Source organism: Felis catus, chromosome B4 (assembly GCF_018350175.1).
Source record: "Felis catus isolate Fca126 chromosome B4, F.catus_Fca126_mat1.0, whole genome shotgun sequence".
NCBI classification, from domain to species: domain Eukaryota; kingdom Metazoa; phylum Chordata; class Mammalia; order Carnivora; family Felidae; genus Felis; species Felis catus.
Genome location: NC_058374.1, coordinates 124050370 through 124075502, shown reverse-complemented (window position 1 = coordinate 124075502; position 25133 = coordinate 124050370). Strand labels below are relative to the sequence as shown.

The window sequence follows — 25133 nt, the reverse complement described above, 5'->3', positions numbered from 1 at the left end:
CTCCTGTTTGTCACTCATTCATTCCACACACATTTGTTGAGGCACACAGAGGCGGGCAAGCCACAGTGCCTGCCCTCAGTCACCTCACAGTCTAGTGGAGGAGACAGGCGCACTCATAATATTAGAACAGTTCTGAGTGCAGGGATAGGGACAGGAACGAAGATCAGGGGAGCAGCCAGGCAAGGTAATCAAGTAAGACTTCCTGAAGGAGGTGATGCCTGCATTGAGTTTTTAAGAAATAAGTAACAATCTACTGGGGAAAAGAGGAGAAAGGGCATTTAAGGCAGAAGGGACTGCATGAACTGAAGTTCAGAGACAAGGAAAACATCGACTGGGTGTGGAGGACAGTGGATGGCTGGAGACAAAGCCTCAAACAGTTCAGCTTGGACAGAAGTCATGGCACGGAGGACCTATGGACATCTTAAACTCCAACCTTAACCTTCCAGTAGTGGATTTCCAGTGAAGGGCTTTAGGCAGGACAGGGACATTCAGAGTTGTGTTTAATTTTTTTTTCACTTTATTTATTTTTAAGAGAGAGAGAGAGAGAGAGAGAGAGAGAGCGAGCATGAGCCAGGGAGGGCCAGAGAGAGAGGGAGACAGAGAATCCCAAGCAATTCTCTGTGCTGTCCGTGCAGAGTCCGACATGGGGCTTGAACTCATTAACTGTGAGATCATGACCTGAGCCGAAATCGAGTCGGGCACATAACCGACTGAGCCACCCAGGTGCCCCAATCTGAGTTGAGTTTTAAGTCAGGCAAAAGAATTCTACAAGACAACTGAACTTGATTTCTTCAAAAAAAAAAAAAAATTTAGGTCATGAAAAATAAAAAGGCAGTGTGAGTGGGGGAAGATTGATTAAGAGTAAAAGAAACTAAGGATATGACAAGCAAACTATAAAAGATGATGTCACAATAATGGGAGAAATGCGAATATGAATTATTTATAAGATGTTATTACATTAATGTTCTTGTTCCTGGAGGTGATGATGGTGTTGTAGTTATGTAGGAGGACGCCTTTGTTTTTGAGAGATGCATGCTGAGATATTTAGAGGTCAAGCATCATGGTGTCTGCCCTATATATGAGAGAGAAATCAGAAAGAAAGTAAATATGGCAACAAGTTAGCAATTGATGAATCTGATAGAAGGTATGTGAGCGCTGATTCATTCTTTCCACTTTTTGGTAGACTTGGATGTCTCAGGTAATAAGAAGAAAAGGAAAGTCGACCAAAAAATTAAAGGTGCTGTGTGGGACACCTGGGTGGCCCAGTTGGTCAAGCGTCTGACTTCGGCTCAGGTCACGATCTTGTAGTTCGTGAGTTCGAGCCCCTCATCGGGCTTGCTACTGTCAGCACAGAGCCTGCTTCAGATCCTCTGTCCCCCTCTCTCTGTCCTCCTCCTTCTCTGTCCCTCCCCCTCTCTTCCCCACCTTTCAAAACTAAACATTTAAAAAATAAAGGTACTCAAACTGCATGTAAAATTAGTTTAATGTGATTAGCAAACAACAAAAAGAGTCACTATGTTATACTGGTGATAGATTGCGGAAGGGCAGGGGGCAGAAATTCTGGAGGCACGAAGGCCAGGTGGCAGGTGATTGCAGAGTCGATGAGTGGGTAAGACGAGGCAGAACAGAAAAGGGATGGGCTAAGAACCTTTTAGGGGTTGAAACTGTAGGCGTTGGTGGAGTGAATGAGCCATCAGGGAGGAGGTGAAGGGGATGCCCAGAGCTCAGCAGAGGAGGGCTTCTGGGGGGTGGAGGGACACCGATTTCAGTGGTGAACAGACGGGGTTTGGGGTGCTTGTGCAGCTCCGGAGGGGAGGAGCTCTCTTCAGTCTAGAAGTGGTTTTGAGGGTTTATAGTGCCGGGCACTTGTGCGAGACGCATGCCAGTGCACAATCAGGCATTTCCTGCCTTCGCGGAGCTTATAATCTGTCTTCGGGAGGCCGGACGATAAACCAGTGATGACACAGGCAGCTGCTGAGGGGAAGTGATACATGTATGGCTGGGGTGAGGAGCTTTTGATGAAGCCTCTGAGGGACATGAAGGAGCTAGCCACATGGATATCTGGGAGGAGTGTTCCAGGTGGCAACAATAGCATTCCAGGTGGACGGAAGAGCATTCCAGGTGGAGGGAACAGCAAGTGTAAAGGTTTTGAGGCAGGAGAATGTCTGGCAAGGAGGCTGGTGTGATCATGTGATATCTTGGAGGAGGTTATAAGGACTTGGGTTTTTTGCTCTGAAGGAGACAGGAAGCCTTGGAGGGTTTTGAACAGAAAATGACATAACCTGACTCCTATTTTTTTTTAAGTTTATTTATTTATTTATTTATTTATTGAGAGAGAGAGAGAGAGAGAGAGAGAGAGAGAGAGGAGAGAGAGAGAATCCCAAGCAGCCTCCTTGCTGAGAGGGCAGAGCCTGATACGGGGCTTGAAGCCACAAACTGTGAGACCATGACCTGAGCCAAAACCAAGAGTCAGACGCTCAACCACCTGAGCCACCCAGGTGCCTCGCAACCCGACTCCTATTTTAATAGGCTCACTCTGGATGCTTTGTCGAAAATCCGCTAAAAGGAAACAAAAGCACAGCAATCCAGTCAAAGGGTGATGGTGATTGGGCCACAGTAGAGGCACTGCCGGGGGCAAAAATTCTGGGTATATTTTGAAGGTAGGACTGACAGGACTTGTCGCTGTCTGTATGGGCGGAGTGACCAACAGAGAGGGCTTTATTTTTGCTGGGGCAATTAGAAAAATGAACTTTCCATTAACGCAGTTGGAGAAGATTAGGGGTGGTACACATTTGGGGGTGTGGATATCAGGAGCTCGGTTTTGGACAGGTGGACGTCCCCACGTGGATCTGCCCCAAGGGCGGTGCATTTTAGGAGTCGGGGTCCACAGGACGGGTTGGGGCCGTAGACAGTCCTTTGGGAGCTGGCAGCATGTAATGGGATTTAAAGCCGTGAGACGGGATGAGGCCTCCTAAGGAGAGAGTTGAGAGAGAGAAGAAATCAAGCACGGAGTCCTGAGGCATTCCAACATTTAGAAGCTCAGGCAATAGGGGGAACCAGCAAAAGAGACCGAGGATGAGCCGTCAGAAAGGTCCCACACAGGGTGCCTGGGGGGCTCAGTCGGTTGAGCCTCCGATTTCGGCTCAGGTCATGATCTCACAGTTTGTGAGTTCGAGCCCCGCCTCGGACTCTATGCTGACAGCTCGGAGCCTGGAGCCTGCTTCGGATTCTGTGTCTCCCTCTCTCTCTCTGCCCCTCCCCCACTCGCACTCTGTCTCTCCCAAAAATAAACGTTAAAAAAACCCAAAAAACAAAACCAAACAAAAAAGCAAAGAAAGGTTGCGGACAAGCAGGGGAGTGTGGAGCCTTGCGGGCTGTGTCCAGGACAGGATGTGCCCAGGACAGGACATGTGTAAAGGAGAGAGAGCCGGCTGTGGTGTATCTCCCACGCACCCGGGCCTCTGCAGCACGGGAATGAGTCCTTTGGTGCATTTCTTCACACACAGGGACCGTGTTGACCCACAAGATGATGCTCTGCCCCCAAACACGCCAGTTTCTCTGGGCCCCAGGTCTCTGCCTCCTATTCTACGGGGTCTTAGGATGCTCCCCAGCTGTTCCCTGAATCCCGAGCCCCTGAACTTCCTCCCATCAGTTTTCTACCTCTTTACAACTCTGATGCCCCTACCAAATCCACGTAATCGGCTCATATCCAGGAGCTGCAAATGTTTCGTGAGCACCTACTTGATCTCTTAGAATGCTTTTGACCGCCAGCACCAGAAACGCCAATTCACAGCAGCTTACACAGAAAGTGCCACCATCAGACATGAGATGAAATTGCGAAGAGGGAAAGGATGCCAATCTTTACAATTTCATATTTAAAAAATTTTTAATAAAACAGGCTTTCTTTTGGAAGTACATGCTTCTCAAAGACTCCACTCCTGCCTTCTATACTAAAAGCTGCTCAAAAGTTTCCTACAAGAATCTGCTTCAGGAATTTGTCTCCTTGGCTTGCTGCTGCCCTGCCTTGCAATTCGATGTGCCGTTACGAGTTTCCTGAAGCCTCTTGTTTCATTTATTTATTTTGAGAGAGGGAGAGGGAGAGAGAAAGAAAACATGAGCGGGGGAAGGACAGAGAGAGAGGGAGGGAGGAAATCCCAAGCAGGCTCCACACTTTCCATGCAGAGCCCGCCACGGGGCTCCCTCTCAGGAACCCCGAGATCATGATCTGAGCCGAGATCAAGAGTTGGACGCTTAACCGACTGAGCCACTCAGGCGCCCCAACCTCTTGTTTCATTTTAAAGGGATTTTCAAATTGGCAGCATGCTGGATGGGAGAAAGATGAGGCCCCTTCTCAGATGAGCCAGCCGGATCATCTTTCTGCTTCTGGCATGATCTCAGCCGTTACAGTAACCGAGCACTCAGGGGCAAGCAGTCCAAACTTGACTGACACCCCATCAGCACACAGTGCCGTCACTTGCTTCCTGGGGTAGCCCGAATGGCCCTCGAAGGGCTCCAGCACCTTGCGGTTAAAGAGCATAGGCTCTGAAGTCAGAGAGCCCTAACTTCAAATCCCTGCCCTGCCCTTTAGTAGCTGTGTGATTTTGAGCAAGTTACTGAACCTCTCTGAGTCACAATTTCCTCATTTGAAACCTGGAGAGAGCAATATATCCACCTGAAATGTGTAAGAATTAAAGGAGATGGTATACCTAAATGGTCAGCACAGATTCGGGTGCACATTAAGCTTGCAATAAACGGTAGCTATTATTGTCATCTGGCCCCTGCAAATCTCTCCCCATATGTGCACATGATTCTGGCCACAGGGAATGTATTTGTAAGGACTCTTGTTTGCAAGAAACTAAATGTATTGTTTTGACTAACAGGGTTGCCCAGGGAAGAGCTGGCATCAGGGGCTCAAGTTCAGATCCTTTTGAGCTTCTCCTCAGTCTCTCTCCCCTACTACCAGATGGCCTTTGTTCATGGACTGGGGAGGAGGGGGCCTGTGGCCAAAGACCATTCTATGCTTACATCATCTTAAAGAGTTAGCTGAATGCATATCATCTGAAATCATAAGTGGATAAAAAGTACCTGAAATCAATATCCAAAGAATCCTAAGTAATGTGCTGCTTTGACGCGATTCTTTCCCAGGCATAAGAGGGGAAGAAGAGAAGGGCCGGTGCACATGCACCCTGGGTGTTCAGCCTAGAGCCTGGGAAATTAAAAGGATGTTATAGATGGTTCTTTACAGCGAATTAAAGACTTGAACCAAATTCCTATTGAAGAGTTTCCCAAGATCACTGCCAACAAGTTCTCACAACACTTTGATTCATGAGGGAACCCTGGGGTGCTTGGACATCCCCCCCTTCTTGTTTGCCTCCCGTAGGCTCTCTCTGTCCATGTTGCTGGTTTCTAAAGGTTATTATTCCGTTTGCTGACTGCTGCCTCCAGTCAAATGTCAAGTTCAAAAGTTCCTTTGAAGAACCGTAATTAAGAAGGCTCAACTTAATTTTAAAATAAACTTTGGGTTTTCAACACAAATTGTTATTTATAGCAAATTAACCTTTTTTTTTTTTTTTTTAAGATAAAGGAAGTCATTTGCCTGCTCCTGGGTGATTGGCAAAATGCTACAAAGAAGGGAATGAACATATAAATGTGACATAATTTTATTTTAGATTTCTAGGCTGAACTGAATTTTTAAAATAATCTAAATTATTTTATAATCTAACTGTAATCTAAATTCTAATCTGGGGCGCCTGGGTGGCTCAGTCAGTTGAGCGTGAGTGTCCGACTTCCGCTCAGGTCATGATCTCATGGTTTGTGAGTTTGAGCCCTGCATCGGGCTCTCTGCTGTCAGCACAGAGCCCATTTCAGATCCTCTGTACCCCTCTCTCACTGCCCCTCCCCCTCTCTCAAAAATAAACTTGAAAAATAAATATAAATACATAAGTAAATTCTAATCTATTTTTTTTAATTTTTTTTTCAACGTTTATTTATTTTGGGGACAGAGAGAGACAGAGCATGAACGGGGGAGGGGCAGAGAGAGAGGGAGACACAGAATCGGAAACAGGCTCCAGGCTCTGAGCCATCAGCCCAGAGCCCGACGCGGGGCTCGAACTCGCGGACCGGCGAGATGGTGACCTGGCTGAAGTCGGACGCTTAACCGACTGCGCCACCCAGGCGCCCCTCTAATCTATTTTTATAAGCTAAAATTCTAACAGCTAAACTTCATTTTCTTCATCAAGCCTATGTTTTTATCCTCTACTTCTCTTTATGCCACTGCTTATTCTAATGAGTATAGAAAGTACTGTAATAACCATAAAGATAAATTGTGAACCGCGAAAGCCAGGAAACAAAGTTGTTACATGCATTTTGAGGGAAAGGGTGTGTTAGCTTCCTTGGATTTCAGAGCACAAAATACTCCAGAATACTGTGCAAAGATAAGATTTGAATTTGGGGAAACGTTCACTTGACACTTTTTCGTGATGTTTCAGCCCTTGTTTTGCCTCTGTGTAAGCAGGGTGCTACTTTGAGAACATTGTGGAATGTTTGAGTTTTTAGCCACTGACAGCTGTCCAGATCTACAATCGTTATAGAAAGCGTAGGAGAGAATCCTAACCTTCGGCTGAGCCCTCTCTCCTTTCTTTGGGACACACAGACCTCAAGATTCAAACGCCTTGGCAGCTCTCAAGTGTCCTTTTGGACACTCTGAAATTGGAATGAATTTTAACAAAAATAATTAGTTCGGTGGAAAGGACTGTCTTCCCAACAAATGGTCCCGGAACAACTGGATCTCTATATGCTAAAAAATTAACCCACAACTCACGCCATATGCAAAAATTAACTCAAAATGTAGATGTAAAATATAAAACTACAAAATTCTCAGAAGGAAACACAAGGGAAACTCATCACGGCCTTGGATTAGGCCAAAAGTTCTTAGACATCACATGAAAAGCATGATCCATAAAAGAAAAAAAATCGATGAATTTGACATTATCGAAATTAAAAACTTTTGCTCTGCAAACTTCATTGTTAAGAAAATTAAAAGACAAGTCATGTCCTGGGGAAAGTATTTTTCAAATCACATATCCAACAGTGGACTTATCCCTAGAACATATAAAAAACTCTCAAAACTCAAAAGGAAGAAAAGCGGTGATCCAATCAGAAATTAGGCAAAAAGCAGCGCCTGGATGGCTCACAGTCAGTTAAGTGTCTGACTTCGACTCAGGTCATGATCTCGCGGCTCGTGAGTTCAAGCTCCATGTCAGGGTCTGTGCTGACAGCTCAGAGCCTGGAGCCTGCTTCAGATTCTGTGTCTCCCTCTCTCTCTGCCCCTCCCCCACACATGCTCTGCCTCTCAAAAATAAATGAAAACATAAATAATTAAAAAAAAGAAATTAGGCAAAAGATTTAAGCAGACACTTCACCATTGTATTAGCCAGAGTTCTTCAGGGAAACAGAGGCAATAGGATGTATACGTATGTAGAAGAGATTTATTATAAGAAATTGGCTCATGTGATTATGTGACCGACAGACCCAAGATCTGTAGTGTAAGGTGGCAAACTAGAGACTCAGGACAGCCGGTGGTATTGCTCTAGTCCCCTTCTGAAGGCTGAGAAGCAGGAGGAGCCGTGAAGTGGCTCCAGTCTGATGGCGGCAGGCTCAAGACCCAGAAAGAGCATGTGTTTCCGTTTGAATCTGAAGGTAGGAAAAAGCCAATGTCCCAGTTTAAAGGCAGTCAGGCTGGAGAATTTCTCTCTTAACTCAGGGCAAGATCAGCATTTTTGTTCTATTCAGAACCTTAACTTGTTAGATGAGGCCTACTGGCATTAAAGAGGGCAACCTTCTTTACTTAATCTACCACTTTAATATTAATCTCATCCATAGGCTCAGGCCAGTTAAGAATCCAGCTTTGACTCAGGTCACAATCTTATGGTTTGTGAGTTTGAGCCCCTGCATTGGGCTCTCTGCTATCAGTGCAGGACCAGCTTCAGATTCTCTGTCCTCTTCTCTCTCTGTCCCTCCCCTGCTTGCTCTCTCTCAAGAATGAGTAAACATTAAAAAAAAAATAATATTAATCTCATCCAAAAACATTCTCATAGGAACACCCAGAATAATATGTGACCAAATACCTGGGCACTTCATGGCCCAGTCAAGTTGACATGTAAAATTAACCATCACAAACATATACAGATGGCAAATAAACACATAAAAAGATGTTCAATGTGAGTAATTGTTAGTGAAGTGCAAATTAAAGCCATAGTGAAATATGCCTTATTAGAGCAGCTAAAATAAAAAAAAAATACAACACCAAGTGCTGACGAGAATGCAGAGCAACTGAGACTCTTACATGGCTGGCGGGAATGCAGAATGACCCAACCACTAAAGAAAACAGGAAATTTCTTATAAAGTTAAATACACATCTACCCAATGACCCAGTAATCTAAGTATTTACCATTGAGAAGTGAAAATTTAAAATCACACAGAAACCTATAAATAATAGTTTACAAAAGCTTTATTCACGATAACAAAACACTGGAAATAACTCCAATGTCCTTCTGTGGGTGAATGGATAGACTGTGGTACATCCATACAATGGAATACTACTCAACAGTAAAAAGGAGAAAGCTATTGATACACTCAACAACAAGTATGAATCCCAAATATATCATGCTAAGTGAAGAAAGAGAGTCACAAAAGGTCGTGTACTGTATGATCCTTTTTTAAAAAATTTTATTTATTGTTGAGAGAGAGAAAGGGGAATACAGAGAATTCTAAGCAGGTTCCACACCATCAGTGTGGAGCCTCATGTGGAGCTCGAACTCACAAACCATGAGATCATGACCTGAGCCAAAATTAAGTCAGCCGCTTAACTGACTGAGCTACACTGTATGACCCCATTTATATGGCATTCTGGAAATGGCAAAACCATAGGGAAAGAGAGCAGATTGGTGATTGCCAGGAGCTAGGTGTTGGGAAGGGTCTACCTACAAAAGGATAGCACAAGAGAATTCTTTGGAGGTGTTGAAATCGTTCTCTATTTCATTTGTTGTGATTAGTATAAGAATTTATGCATGTGTTAAAATTCATTCTCTGAAGAAGCAGTTGGCTTCTTCTGTTAAAAGATGTTCCTTGGGGCACCTAGTTGGCTTAGTCGGTTGAGCGTCTGACTTTGGTTTAGGTCACGATCTCGCCGTTCATGAGTTCGATCCCCGCGTCAGACTCTGTGCTGACAGCTCGGAGCCTGGAGCCTGCTTTGGATTCTGTGCCTTCCCCCTCTCTCTGTCCATCCCCTGCTCATGCTCTGTCTCTGTCTCTCATAGATGAATAAACGTTAAAAAAAAAAAAAAAGATGTTTTTCCTGGAATATGTCTGGTTGATAGGCCTCTTAGAATTTGCCCAGAATTTGTCTCATGCAAAGGCAAGTGCTCTGTGTAAAAAGTTGGACTGGCAGCATCTTTGTGTGTGTGTATGTGTGTGAGTGCACATACACACACACTCTTAGAATCTCCTGTACTTAACTATTTGTTTGAACAGATAATCCATGCACATGATTCAACATTCTATAGGTGCCAAGTCTTCTGTTTATTAGAACATATCAGTTGGGTCTGCTCCAGCTTTTACAGCTGGGGCCCATTTTAATTGTTCGGTGCCGAGGGCCATGTTGGTTATTAAATACGTGCAGTATAAGCCTTGAAAGAATATCAAGTGAAAGTCCCCCTCTGTTTTGTATCCTGGCCCCTCCTTTAGTTTCTGTAATCTTCAATATAGAGGCATTTCAACATTGGCCTATATGACATTGCCAGGATGGGCATTTTAATGACCCTTAACAGTGTATGGCAATGCAAGATAGGAAATCTTATCCCAAATCTGTCTCCGGCATCCCTCCAGCCTTCCTCCCAGGGCTTGCTTTTCCATCCATACTCCTCTGTCCCTGCGCATCAGCCTGCCCCTCTCTGATGTTTGCCTGGGACCGGGTTCTCACCCTGCCTGTCACCTGGAACATCATGTCGGGAACCAGGGCGAATGAAAAGCCTCAGGACAAACCAGGCAAATGTGCCCAGGGCAGCAGTTTTTCTAGGTGATAAAACAGCACAAATGTCATCTTAACCCAGATGTCAGCTGAGTCTACCTTGCCCAGGGGTCTAACCTTCAACCTGGGGTGCACAGACCCTCACGGTGTCCATGGATACATTTCAAATGATTTCATGTACTTAGATGAGAGAAAAATTTCACTCACCACTGAGTGGAAGTGAGCATTTCCTTCAATTGTCAATGTAGGCGACAAATCACAGAAGTTACCTCAGGACCTGCACCATCATCGCCTGCAGAAATCAGATGTGTTTTTTGTTTGTTTGTTTTTAAAATGTTTGCCTACTTGTGTGTGTGTGTGTGTGTGTGTGTGTGTGTGTGTGTGTGAGAGAGAGAGAGAGAGAGAGAGAGAGAGAGAGAGAGAGTAGAGGAGGGCCAGAGACAGAGGGAGACCCAGAATCTGAAGCAGGCTCCAGGCTCTGAGCTGTCAGCACAGAGCCCGACGTGGGGCTCGAACTCAACGAACCGCGAGATCGTGACCTGAGCCGAAGTAGGATGCTTAACCAACTGAGCCCCCCAGGCGCCCCCCAGATGTTTTTATATTATATTATACTGGTTACAGATACCTCACACTTTTTTTTTTAACTTTTTTTTTTTTTTTTTTTTGGGGGGGACAGAGAGAGACAGAGCATGAACGGGGGAGGGGCAGAGAGAGAGGGAGACACAGAATCGGAAACAGGCTCCAGGCTCTGAGCCATCAGCCCAGAGCCCAACACGGGGCTCGAACTCACGGACCGCGAGATCGTGACCTGGCTGAAGTCGGACGCTTATCCGACTGCGCCACCCAGGCGCCCCACCTCACACTTTTTTAAAGCTCATCATCACCTCAACTGACAGCACCTTTGCACTTGCTAACACTCGCTACTTTATTATGTCACAAGTTTGGGTTCCCCCCTCCCACCGATGTTCTGATGGCTTCCTTTTCTTTAACATTTTGTAATTGGTTTTCTTTGTAAAACAATATATTTTTTAAGCTTTAAAAAACATTATTCTAGACAGAGGTCTGTAGGCTTAGCAAAGTTTTGAGACTTGTGTGTCACAAATAGTTAAGGGGTGCCTGAGTGGCTCAGTCGGTTAAGCGTCTAACTTCCACTCAGGTCATGATCTCATGGTTTGTGAGTTCAAGCCCTACATGAGGCTCTGTGCTGACAGCTCAGAGCCTGGAGCCTGCTTCAGATTCTGTGTCTCCCTCTTTCTCTGCCCTTCCCCTGCTCACACACACACACTCTCTCTCTCTCTCTCAAAAATAAACATTTAAAAAAAGGAAATTTTTTTTAAAAGTTAAGATTTCTGCCAGGAGCCATAGATGTGGAGATTCAAGTCAAATGGACTGACCTTCCCCCCATCCAATATCCCCTCCAAAATCCTCATGACTTCCTGACAGCTTACATTCTCCTACGTTCCGAGTCCCCACAGAACTTCATCTCAGTTGTGTCTCTCCCCCCTTCTCCACGTCCAGCATGGGGAACACGGCCCCCTTTCCTTGATTTCCCCCGAACACATTGATACATGTGCTTAGACCCAGGGGGGAAAGCAGAGTGGTGACAGGGTGGGGATCAGGAGATGCCCTGGGCATGATCATCTGATGCCCAGAGCATGATGGAAGACTATGGACTGAATATTGGGCATCTCAATTCTTGAAAAGTCCTTGGGGGGCATCTGCCCCAAGGCCAGATGTTCTGGTGAGCAAGGGGCAGCCTCTGCTATGGGATCTTTCGCCTTCTCACGTAATAATCTTGGGCTGCTGCCAACCCCAGGATTCCAGTTGATCATTCACTCAGACTCATTTCACATGTTCCCGCTCTCACCCCTGCCCACCCCATCCGTGCACGGAAGTCTCTGACTTCATAATAACAAAGACTTTTCTCCCTGAGGGGACCTCTGCTAGCAATGAAAGGAGCCATTATTTTCCCTTCGTTCTTGGACAGTTTACACAAATCTGAAGGTAACTCAAGAAATGCGTAAATATTTTGGAGCTCCTTATGGCTGACTTTGAGTTCCACTCTCCTTTACCATCAGAATATCTGTGGAGATGTTTGAAAATATTGCTTTGGGACTTTAATGAAAACAAAAGCTGATAGAGGGAACTACACGCATATGAAATAAAATCCAAACTCCTTTATAGACAACACGGTTTGTCTCCAGCCTCATCTGGCCAGTCTCTTGTTTAGTCCACTATGTTCCAGCCATACTGAACTTCTCGCAGTACTTAGAATACCCAGAGCTCTTTTTAGCCACAGGGCCTTCACACCTGCTGTTTCCTTTCCTTTGCACTTTGCTCTTTCCTTCTGCCTTCTCTCCATGGGCTCCTGCTCTTCTTGGAAGAGCATCTTCTCAATGAGGCTTTTCTTGATTTCTTGATTTCTTTTCCTCACCTCTACTGATCTGTGTCCCAGAACTTCTGTTGTTTCCTTTATATCTCTTACCATAATCTATTTTATTTGTTACATTTTAGTATCTGTTTTCCCCACAGGATTTAGAGCCCCATGATGGTAGGGACTGGGACTGATTTGTTCATTGGTACATCCTCAGTACGTAGCACAGTGCTGGGCTATTAGTAGGATCTCAATAAATACTCATGGAATGCATGATTGAATTTAGTGTAAGGTATAGTTCTGTTTCCACAAGGGATCCCTGAAGATGTGAAAATTTCCTTATCAAAGGAATGAAATTGTGATAGCTGAAAATATGCAAGATTATCTGTTGAGGGCCCTTTGGACTGTTCGTACAGCCAGAGAAATTAATTTGAAGGGCTGACCTATACATCTAAGAGGTACTTTTTTCCAAAGTTCTAGATTCAGAACAGTAAGGAATGACTGCACAATTTGCCACATATCAGACACTCAAAGACACGATCCTTAGTAATTGTATGATGACTTTGGGGTTGATTCTGTTTTTCAAAAAATTTGTATTCTTTAATCCACAGGTCACAGCTTTCGTCTGCGTGAACACACATGGCTTTGTTACGAAAAAGTAAGATTACACTTTGACAATCATGATTATTAAAAATAGATATTTTAAAGGACTGTTTTTTTTTAATGTTTATTTATTTTTGAGAGATAAAGACAGAGCGCGAGAAGGGGAACAGCAGAGAGAGAGGGAGACACAGAATCTGAGACAGGCTTCAGGCTCTGAGCTGTCAGCACAGAGCCCAATGCAGGGCTCGAACTCACAAGCTGTGAGATCATGACCTGAGCCAAAGTTGGATGGCTAACTGACTGAGCCACCGAGGTGCCGCTTAAAGGACTGTTTTGATGCTGAGTCTTGAACTGTCTTATTTTTGAGATCTTTGTTTTCACGGATGGTTTTCCCACAGGCAGAGTTCTTGGCATCATCATTTCAGGATGATTCCTGTGGAAAGTTGTTAAGTATTTTGTCCACAGGTGGATTCATCATGAGAAGGGGCAAACATCTCTATAAAACTTAACAAATAGAATTTATTTTCTTACTTTAAATAAATATTCATGTTCCTATCTAATTTTAGCACTTGTAATTTTGCGTTCCTATTCTTCTTCTTTTTTTTTTTAATTTTTTTTTTCAACGTTTATTTATTTTTGGGACAGAGAGAGACAGAGCATGAACGGGGGAGGGGCAGAGAGAGAGGGAGACACAGAATCGGAAACAGGCTCCAGGCTCTGAGCCATCAGCCCAGAGCCTGATGTGGGGCTCGAACTCACGGACCGCGAGATCGTGACCTGGCTGAAGTCGGATGCTTAACCAACTGCGCCACCCAGGCGCCCCTGTGTTCCTATTCTTAATATCGATTGATTGATATATGTAAGTAATCTCTACACCTAACATGGGGCCCAAACTCACAACCCCCACATCAAGAGTTCATGCTCCACTGACTGAGCCAGCCAGGTGCCCCTTGTGTTCCTATTCTTAAGAGTCACCTTAAATTATATAATCTTCAGACTCCATCAAAACCTGAATTTGCCCTTGATTTTAGATCTAGTAGTTTGTGAACCTGGGGTGAAGCATAGTAACCTAATTGTGTGACAGTCAGCCTCAGGGTAGAGCTGTCTGAACAAGCAGATGAAAAGACAAGATATGCAGTTAGATTTGAAGTTCAGATTAACCGTGAATAATATTTTGGTCTAAGCATATGCAAAATATTGCATAGGGCATACATATACTAAGAAAAGAGTCAGGTGATAGAAGACTTTGAGTTGCCTCCCCAACTGGCTGTGGCAGATGAATATTTATCACACGTATTGATAAACTGTAGGACTTTCTTCCTTATCTGCTATTTCTCTATAGTTTTGTTTTAAACTGAGTCTCGTATTTAGTTTCTCTGGCTGAATGTCACAGTCCAGAAAGGCAGAGAGAAGCTGGATGTAAGCACAGTAGAATCATTGGGCCTCAGAATGTAGCTCTGGAAGACATCTGTGAAGACTAACTCCTTCCTTCTACAAGAGGGAAGACAAAGGCCCGGGGGCCAGAAAAGAGATCAGTATGAGGACAATAAATGTAAATATCTCGATGCGTAAAAGCAGTAAATGATAGGGGTGCCTGGGTGGCTCAGTCCGTTAAGTGTCTGACTCTTGATTTGGGGTTAGGTCATGATCTCATGGTTCATGAGTTCGAGCCCCTCATTGGGCTCTGCGCTGACAGTACGGAGCCTGCTTGGGATTCTCTCTCTCCCTCTCTCTCTGCCCTCCCTCACTTGTGCTTTCTCTCTCTCTCAAAAATAAATAAATAAACTTAAAAAATAGTAAATGATAATACATAACAATTGTAAAGTCTTTATTAGGCCTACATTGCCTTTGTTAACTCTCAAAACCCGCATGTGAGACAATGATTATTACTACAATTACAATCCTCATTGAGCAGATGAGCAAACTGAGGCTCAGAGAGATTCAGTAACCTGTCTAAGGCCACACAGCTAAGAGGTGGCAGAAACAAGATTTGAGCCTGACTTGAAATCCTGGCCCTTTCCTCTCCTACAACATTTTCCAAACTTCAGGTGATTGTGCTCTATGTACAGCAATGCACCACCTTCTCAATTTTTCATCATCTGTGTTTCTTCTGTCCTACGCATGACTTAACTGTTTCCTTAAATTGACTCATTTAAAATTTATGTATACTTTATAATAGAAAGTGTATATCCTGGGGCGTCTGGGTGGCTCAGTGGGTTAAGCATCCAACTTTGGCTTAGGTCATAATCTCATGGTTTGCAAGTTCGAGCCCCATGTCGGGCTCTGTGCTGACAGCTCAGAGCCTGGAGCCTGCTTTGGACTCTTGTGTGTCTCTCTCTCTCTGCCCCTCCCCTACTAGTACTCTGTCTCTCTTTCTCAAAAATAAACAGAAACATTAAAAATTGTAAAAAAAAGAAAGTGCATATCCTTATTGCTAATAGAATAAGCTATCTCCTATCTTAAAAAGAAGACGATTATACAGATATGTATGATTAGAACAATGTTACTCACTTCTGGGTAGCTTTTGTTACCTGCCCGCACATGAAATTAAAACTTCTCATGCTGTGACTTAATGTTACTTAATGCCATGGTCACAAACCTCCTAAACCATCTCATGTCAATCAGTAGTATGTGCTCCGTACTTAGGAAAGCACTGTCCTTTATCACTCTATTTCTCAGTCGTTGCCAAGGGTAAGTGGAACAGATGGTCCCGGATGCTTAGAACTGGAAGAGATATTTGGACCTTCCGTCCTCTTACTCAGGGCAAGAATTTGTTGTATGTCATCCTTGACCAGTGTTCGAGTGAACTGAGAACACGTACTCATAATAAGTACTGGCTCATCGTAAGCTTTATATAAATGTTGGCTGTTCATTGAAACCAAATGTTCATGCACGGAAATTGGCTCCAGAGGCAGCCTCATGTCGGCATTAAGGTCGTAGCCTCTGCCATGAGGCTGCCTGGGAGTAGCCCCCCATCCTCCTTAAGCTATGTCTCTGTACCCTTGAGCTGCAACAGCATCCCAGGTTAACCCTTTACTCTGCATGCCATCTGCTGAAAGAAAGGTCCCAGACCACCGCTGGGATGTTCGTTAGGGAAGGCATCTGCTCATATGACCATTCTAAACTTTCCCGCAATTTCAGCTTGAGAGGTTACACCTGAATGTGTTTCTGTTTTTATTTCAGTCAATCAGGTGTTGCTGTTCCTTCTGATTGTGACCCTCTGCGGAATTCTGTATAAGAAAGTTCATAAGGGGACTGTGCTCAGGAACGAAACAGGTATGCTGAGTGAAACAAGCTGGGCCCCAAAAGACAAGTACTGTGCGATTCCTCTTGTATGAGGGACTTTGATAGTCACAGTCACCCAGGCAGAAAGTATGATGATGGTTGCCAGGGGCCGGGGGCGCGGGGATGCGGAGTTCTTGTTTAACAGGTAGAAGCTGCAGTTGTGTGAGTTTGTAAAAGTTTTGTAAGTTTGACAAGAATTATGGGGATGGGGCCGTGGTGACAGTAGTATGACAATGTGAATGTATTTAATACACCAACTGTGCATGTAAAAAATGCTTAAGATGATAAATCTGAGTGTTTTTGACTACAATAATAAAAAAAAAAAAGAATGGAGCAGGTAAATAAGCATATAACCCATCAAGATGGGATGCCTGGGAATGTGATTTAAATGCGTTCCTTTGCTTCCTCTCAGTAGCTGGTTCAGAGACAGGCAACCATCTGGTCAGCTCCCAAGGACCTGCTGGTGAGAATATCTACCCAAGGCCAACTTTTCAATGATGTTCTACAATGATCGGTGCTACTCAAACTTCAGCACATAGAAGAATCACAGTTAGGGTTTGTTAAAACACGATACTCGGACCCATCCCGAGAAATTTTGAGTCAGTAGATTTGGGGTGGGGCCTGAGGATTGCACGCACTTGTGATACGCTCCCAGTTGATGATGACACTTGGTTCTCTGACCACGCTTCGGGCGACTGGCTCTGTGTCCGTCCTTGGAGGCTCCCAATAATGCTGCTTATGCACATGACCTTCTGTCCCTTCTCCCCACTGGTTCATTCCCACTACGGCACCAATAGCCTCAGAACCCGCAGCTGAGAAAAGATCCTGCCTGCATTGACCCTATGTCCTCTTCCAGCTGTGCTCAGGACCCCGATTCCCCTCCTGAGGGCTGGGTTGCTTGAGATGACACCTTCACAACCTCTAAACACACAGAGTCATCCTTCACAGAAATTAAGAAGTACTGTAGTCTGTGTATTATATTTTTAAATGGTTTCTTTATTTATAAAGATTTTATTTTTAAGTAATCTCTACCCCCAATGTGGGGCTCCAACTTGCAACCCTGAGATCAAGAGTTGCACAGACCTTTGACTGAAACATCCAGGCACCCCTATTTTTAAATAATTTTAAATAATTGTAGTTTTATATAGTCTCGCAAATACATTTATGGAAAATGCAGAAGAGAAAGATATTACCTGTAGCTATATCAGCCAAAGACAAATATAGTTAATATTTTGGTGCATTATATACATTCATTTCATACTTTTTTTTTTTTTTAAAGAGGCTTTAGGCACTGGACCCACAACAGTGAGAAAAACAATGTCCTACTCTCACAAAGCTGACTTATTTTAATTTAAAAATTCATTTAAGAAAAACAGTTAAGGGGAGCCTGGGTGGCTCAGTCCATTAAGCATTTGATTCTTGATATCTGCTTGGGTCGTGATCTCACAGTTCACAGGATAGAGCCCTGGTCAAGCTCTGTGCTGATAGTGTGGAGCCTGCTTGGGGTTCTCTCTCTCTCTCTCTCTCTCTCTCTCTCTCTCTCTTTCTCTCTGCCCTTCTTTCCCTCTCAAAAACAAATAAATATGCTAAAAAGAAAAACAGTTAAAAACACATAAAATCTGGTTTAAATAAACATAAGGAGCATCCGGAAAGAGAATGATTTCCACATAAAGATGTGCATACAGATTTGCCCAGGGCATCATTCTTTGTAGCCCCACTGGAAACAATCCACATGTAAATCAATCAGAGATTAGATAAAATGTAGTATATCCACACAATGGAGTGCTTTTCAACAATAAGAAGCAACAAACTACTAATGCCAGCTCCAGAAGTTGGATGTGGATAAAACTCTCAAAGATTATGCTAAATTAAAGAAGTCAGACTTGAAAGCCCACATATTATATGACTCCATTTAGAGAAGTTTCTAGAAAAGGTAAATCTATAGAGACAGAAAAGAGATCAGTGGTTGCCAGGGGCTGAGAGCCAGAGTGGATTGACTATAACCCAGGTTAAGGAAACTTTTCAGGGAAATGAACATTTTTTTTTTTATTTGAGAGAGAGAGAGAGAGAGAGAGAGAGAGAGTGCAAGCAGGCAAGGGGAAGAGTGGGGGGGGAGGGGAGAGAGAGAGAGAGAGAGAGGAAGAGAGAAAGAGAGAGAGGGAGGGAGAGAGAGAGAGAGAGAGAGAGAGAGAGAGAGAGAGAGAGAGAGAGAATCCCAAGCAGCCTCCACATCCAGCACGGAGCCCGACTCTGGGCTCAGTCCCACAGTCCTGGGATCATGACCTGAGCCAAAATCAAGAGTTGGACACCCCACCAACTGAGCCAGCCAGGCACCCCTGGAAATGATCCAAAGTGGCATTGTGGTAATGGTTGTGCAACTCTATCGATTTACTAAAAATCATGGAACTGTATACCTAAAAGAGGAAATTTTAAGAACTTCCCAATATTTGCAAATTTTAAGAAATCTGTATTAGTCAGCCTGGGCTGCCTTAAGAAAATACCACAGACTGTGGGGCGCCCGGGTGGCTCAGTCGGTTAAGCTTCCGACTTCTGCTCAGGTCATCATCTCACGGTTCATGGGTTCAAGCCCTGAATCAGGCTCTGTGCTGACAGCTCAGAGCCTGGAGCCTGCTTTGGATTCTGTGTCTCCCTTTCTTTCTGCCCCTCCCCTGCTCACACTGTCTCTCTCTGTCTCTCAAAAATGAATAAACGTTGGAAAAAACTTTTTTAAAATATAAAAAAAGAAAATACCCCAGACTAGATGGCTTACAGAAAAGAAGTTTGATTTCTCACAGATCTGGAGGCTGGAGGTCCAGGATCCAGGCTCTGGCAGTGTTGGTTTCTTCCAAGGCTTCTCTTCCAGGCTCACAGTCAGCTGCCTTCTCCTCCCGTCCTCAGATGACTTTTTCTGTGTGTTCCCATCTCTGGCGTCTCTGCCTCTTCTTATAAGGACATCGGTCATACTGGATTAAGGCCCCACCCTAATGGCCCCAGTTTCACTTAATTACTCCTTATAGGCTCTGTCCTCAAATGCAGTCACATCCCAAGGTACTGGAGTTTAGTGCTTCCACATACAGATTTACACAATTCAGTCCTAACGATAGCTAAATTATGCCTCAATAGAGAAAGGAAGCCATACGAAGTCAAAAGTTGTCTGAACTTCAAGTTCTTGAGTCCTCACGCTTCGCTCCCTGCCCATAAACCAACACATTTCTTCTCTCCACAGAGAGAAACAAGTAGCTTTCATAGCAGCTGTTAAAACAAGTGTAAGGAAATGCACATCCTGGCCTATTAATCAACCATATACTGATAAACAAAGTATTTGGAACACATCAATGGGTTCACTATCACATCTTTAACCCATTCAATGTTAAAAAGAATCAGTGTTATGAAATAACATTCAAAAGAGTATAATGCTGAGATGGAAAGATGTCCGTGATACGTTAAGTGGAAAAAGCAAGTTGTAGAAAACCATCAACAGTATGATTTCATTTTGATTTTAAAATAACACGTGTAGGTGGTATATTTCCTTTTGGGACAACACAAACAAGGATTTGAGAGGCGCACACCGCATGGGTGACAGAGATCTACCTTTGGAATGGGGGTAGAGAGGTCTGCAGAAAATCACCATGACTTACTGGAATTTGGGGCTGGAATTTTTTCAAGAAATGCATATCAATATTTTTTTTAATTTTTTTAATGTTTATTTATTTTTGAGACAGAGAGAGACAGAGCATGAACGGGGGAGGGTCAGAGAGAAGGAGACACAGAATCTGAAACAGGCTCCAGGCTCTGAGCGGTCAGCACAGAGCCCGACGCGGGGCTCGAACTCACGGACCGCGAGATCATGACCTGAGCCGAAGTCGGCCGCTTAACCGACTGAGCCACCCAGGCGCCCCCGCATATCAATATTTTTAATAGACTGTTTTTTTAGAGCAGTTTTAGGTTCATAGCAAAATTGAGTGGAAGGTACACAGCTTCCCCCCACTATTAACATCCCCCACCAGATGGTACATTAGTTACAACTGTTGAACCTACATGGACACATTATCACCCAATGTCGACAGTTTACATTGGGGTTCACTCTTGATGTTGTCCTTGGGTTGTGAGAAATGTATAAGGACATTAACCTACCATTATGGAATACAGAGCAGTTTCACTGCCCCGAAAAATCCTTGGTGCTTTGCCTATTCCATATTAATTTTTATATTTTCAAAAATAGTAATTCAAAGAATTGTTGTTATAAGGTAATGTCCAGAAACCCTGTGAAATCATTTGCTGAAGAAAGGCATGGTGCCATTTTGTGTATTTTTTTTTCCTTGCATTTATTTATTTTTGTGAGACAGAGCACAAGTGGGGGAGGGGCAGAGAGAGAGGGAGACACAGAATCCAAAGCAGGCTCCAGGCTCTGAGCTGTCAGCACAGAGCCCGACGCGGGGCCCAAACTCACAAACCCTGGGATCGTGACCTGAGCCGAAGTCAGAGGCTTAACCGACTGACTTTGCACCCCCCCTTTTTTTCTTTTACATTTATTTTTAAAATTATAATTTTTTTTAGTTAATTTTTTTTATCTATTCATTTTTGAAAGACAGAACATGAGGGGTGCCTGGGTGGCTCAGTCGGTTAAGCGGCCGACTTCGGCTCAGGTCACGATCTCACAGTCCGTGAGTTCGAGCCCCGCGTCGGGCTCTGTGCTGACCGCTCAGAGCCTGGAACCTGTTTCAGATTCTGTGTCTCCATCTCTCTCTGACCCTCCCCCGTTCATGCTCTGTCTCTCTCTGTCTCAAAAATAAATAAACGTTAAAAAAAAAATTAAAAAAAAAAAAAAAGAACATGAATTTGGGAGGGGCAGAGAGAGAGGGAGACACCAAATCTGAAGCAGGCTCCAGGCTCCGAGCCGTCAGCACAGAGCCGGATGCGGGCTCGAATTCACGAGATGTGAGATCATGACCTGTGCTGAAGTCAGACGCTTAATGGACTGAGCCACCCAGGAGCCCCTTGTGTATTCTGATAATGACATTCAATCTAATCTCCTGATAATTTTTGTGTGATTAGCTGGTGATTCACTCCTGGCCCATTTGAGGTGAGGCAAGTTTATATGCTTGGCTAAAACCAATCCTAATTTGAAATGGGATTCAGAGATTTGGCACGGGGAGAGCAGACATTTCACTTTTTCTAGAAATGGGCATGGTCTGGTAAGAGCTGCTTGTGGGAACGGACTAATGCAACATAATACATTTTCATTCCATACCGCCATCAACATGATGTTTTCTAGAGATCGTATGGGCACCAAGCAGTTTCACATAGCCAGACCTTTGGGTGAGTTGGCATAGGTACCAATTGGCACAGTGGGTGATTCCCAGAGAAGCTGCAAGGGTGCCACATTGGTGTAGACTTTACAGTGGATAAATCTTTCCCAATCTTTCTCCAGTGTGTCTTCATCCATACTCTGTCCAGGGAAGACTTCTTGGCAAAGAGCGGTGTTTTTGGCTTAGGTTAGCTTCCCAGCTCCTCTGACCGGCAGAGTCTCCTAAGAAGCGTGGCAGTGTGACGTGTCTGCAGACTTGCTGTTTGATCTCTTGGGTGGCCCTCTTTCATGGGGACACCTTCCTCCTCCCTCATTCTGCCTATTTCCTGAGAGCCTGGTTCTGCCCCCAGCTTTTCAGCCTTTCTCTCTCTCTTTGCCCCTAGGAGTAGTCGGGGAATCATTCCTCCAGGGCCCTGTTCTGTACGATCGACACATCAGTTCAGTCCAGCAAACTTTTATTAAGTGCCTCCTAGGTGCCAGACTCAGCAGGGAAAATATAATGAGTTCACAGTCTAGTGAAGGAGACAGACACATGAATAGATTCTTTCTGTGCAGTGTGGCAAATGTTCAAATAGAGGTATTTAAAAAATTCACCCATCCATTCATCCCTCCCTCCAAAATGTATTGAGAATCTACTATGTTCCAGGCACTGTGCTAGCCGCAAATGAATAGACAGAGATGAACGAGATACTGTCTCGGCCCTCATAGGAGAGAAAGATAAAGCATGCAACCACATAAATTGCAATGCAGCTGTTCAATCCACCCACAAACACAGACAAAGTGAGCGCCGTGTAAGGAACTGTTAAAGTCTTCCCAGAGGTTCTGATGTCTACACTGCATTTGGGATGAATGGGTAAAAGTTAGCCATGCAGGAAAGGATGGAAAGATTATTCTGGGCATCTGGAACACTATGTGCAAAGGCACTGAGCAAAGGGACCACCCGGTGCAGTGTTCAGTATTTTGGTATCGCTGGAGTAGAAGGAGTCGAGGCTAAGGAAGTGAGTAGGGGCTGGATCATGAGGGACCTGTGTGCCAGGCAAGGGAAGGTGGCTCTACCTTACAGGAGCCACTGGAGAATGGTGAGCAGTGAAGAAATAGAGTCAAATTTGCATTTGGGGCAGTTCACTTCACTGCCTGCAGGCAACATACCGCATGATTAGGGAACCTCCCCAAAATGACAGTTGAGTCCAAAAGGAATAATCCCTTAAGAAATATTTTCCTTTTTGTTTATAAAAGTAGCCATGGTTGGGGCACCTGGGTGGCTCAGTCGGTTAAGGGTCCGACTTCAGCTCAGGTCATGATCTCATAGTTTGTGGGTTCGAACCCTGCAGCCGGCTCTGTGCTGACAGCTCAGAGCCTGGAGCCTGCTTCAGATCTGTGTCTCCCTGTCTCTCTCTGCCCCTCCCCTGCTTGTGCTCTCTCTCTCTCTCTCAAAAATAAACAAACATTAAAAAAAAAAAGTATCCATGGTTGCTTTAGAGAATTTGGAAAATATAAGAAATGCAAATAAGGAAATTGAAATCACTCATAATTCCATAAACAGATGTAGATCCATTTGAAAATATGTATGTATGTGTATATCCCATTGGGATCATACACCAGAGGAGATTCCTGTGGTGATTTTGTGTATCAAATACTAGAGAGAAATTCTGTATTCTTTTCCCCCTTGATGTGGTATTATGAGCTTTCTCTTGTGCCAGTAAGTATACTGTGAAAACAGAATTATTCTCGTGGTGGACATTTCAGACGTGGTGGCCAGCCTGGGGAAGAGAGGTGGGAGAAGGGAGAGGCCGTTCAATGTTTCTTAAGCTACATAAAGCACAGTACCTGGTGGTTAGTTCATATATTTGTTGGATTAAATATCAGCTAGAACTGCCCCGCGTCTGAGTGGTACTTATCTGTAAAGAGAGCTTTAAGTAAAAACCAGAAGGGCATCTGAGAGTGGCCACTCTTCATACTGATTATTATTATCTTTCGTACCGGAAAATTGTATTGCAATGCCAAAATAAGATGTTAGACACTGCTATTTTACATCACAGCCACAGCTCAAAAGAACAATCAATTATTCGTCTTGTGCATTAGTCATGCTCTTTCATTTACCACCTTTCTCTTGCTGTCGACTTTTGAGAGACTTGACTAGAGGGCGAAGAGGAGAAGGAAGGTCACAAGCAGTAGCTTTTACAGCAGCATTGCAGGAAAACATTCCAATTTAGGAAGGAGTTGAGAACTGTCGGCTCAAATGAGACTTTCCAGTTCTTCACATATTTTTCAACTGTGTGTATGTGTGTCCGACTGGCTTCTGTAAAAGAGCTCCAAAATCATAGTGACTGAAGCAAAATAGAAGTTCATTTTCTCTCTCAAGTGAATGAATGTGTGTCATTCCACACAATGATGTGCCATTTCCACGGTCATCCAGATCAAGGTTCCTTCTGTGTTAGGGTTTTGGTGTCCTCCACAGGTAGCTTCCAAGTAGTGGTCCAAGATGGCTGCCCTAACTTCTGTCATCATATCTACATTCCAGCCGATGGGAATGGGCCCAGGGGAAGGGGAGGGTAGCACGTTGCTTTCAAAGGCAAATCCAGTAATCACACACATACTTGCGCTAACCTTCTGTTGGTCATAACTTGATCATGCACACTTGCTAGGGAGTCTCAGAAATCTGTTCTTAGTGGTTGGCTAGATGCCAGCTAAAATTAAAAGTCCAGTGTTGTATTTCTTCCCCCCGCCCCACCCCATGTTCTATTTCTGAAAGAAGAAGAGACTGGATGTTGGAGAATGGTTGGCAGTCTCTTCCACACTATGCCGTCTTCCCCCAGGAGTGTGGGAGACAATTTGAACTGGTTCTACTATGAATTTCCTTCATGTTCTAAGACAGTGATTGTGATGTTTCCAGACGATGACTCTGAGGCTCCTGAGGAAATGGAGGATGAGATTCCTGTGGTGATTTGTGCTGCTGCAGGGAGAATGGGTGCCGCCATGGCTGCCATCAATAGCATCTACAGCAACACCGACGCCAACATTCTGTTCTATGTCGTTGGACTCCGGAACACTCTGTCTCGAATCCGGTAATTTGTGTACTATAGACTTGGGAGTTTTCAACTTTCTCTTCATCTTCCTTATCTTTCCTTAAATGCATTTCCTTCTGTTTTGGGCTTGATGAATGTCATTTGAATTAATGAGGGGATGACCTGAGGTTTACTGGGTGACCTGATGAATGTGTGGTATAGCTAAGGAAGTTTCCAGCAAAGTCTCATTGATCTGGTTGGGCATTGCATCATTCTGCTGAAGTGAATTGGCTAATGACCTAAAGAACTACAAGCCTTAGGCAGATTGTGTGTAAATCTCTCTCTATTTTTTAAATATTTATTTGTTTCCAGAGAGAGCACGTGCACGAGAGCAGGAGCAGAGAGGCAGAGAGAGAGGAGAAGAGAAAATCCCAAGCAGGCTCCACATTGTCAGCACAGAGCCCAACATGGGACTCGATCTCACAAACCGTGAGGTCATGATCTGAGCTGAAGTCAAGAGTCCAATGCTTA

General features: G+C 44.2%; 1 protein-coding gene across 3 annotated transcripts in view; it reads left to right on the top strand.

The window, feature by feature from the left end:
* The window catches only part of GLT8D2 (glycosyltransferase 8 domain containing 2), a 45417-nt gene that overhangs the window by 5579 nt on the left and 14705 nt on the right, over positions 1–25133 (top strand). For all 3 annotated transcript variants that reach the window (XM_019835424.3, XM_045062248.1, XM_003989187.6), the window contains 3 exons: positions 13013–13059; positions 16188–16280; positions 24491–24662. In XM_019835424.3, the coding sequence (XP_019690983.1) occupies positions 13041–13059; positions 16188–16280; positions 24491–24662 (284 nt within the window). In that variant the 5' untranslated portion in view covers positions 13013–13040. The remainder of the gene's footprint in view (positions 1–13012; positions 13060–16187; positions 16281–24490; positions 24663–25133) is intronic.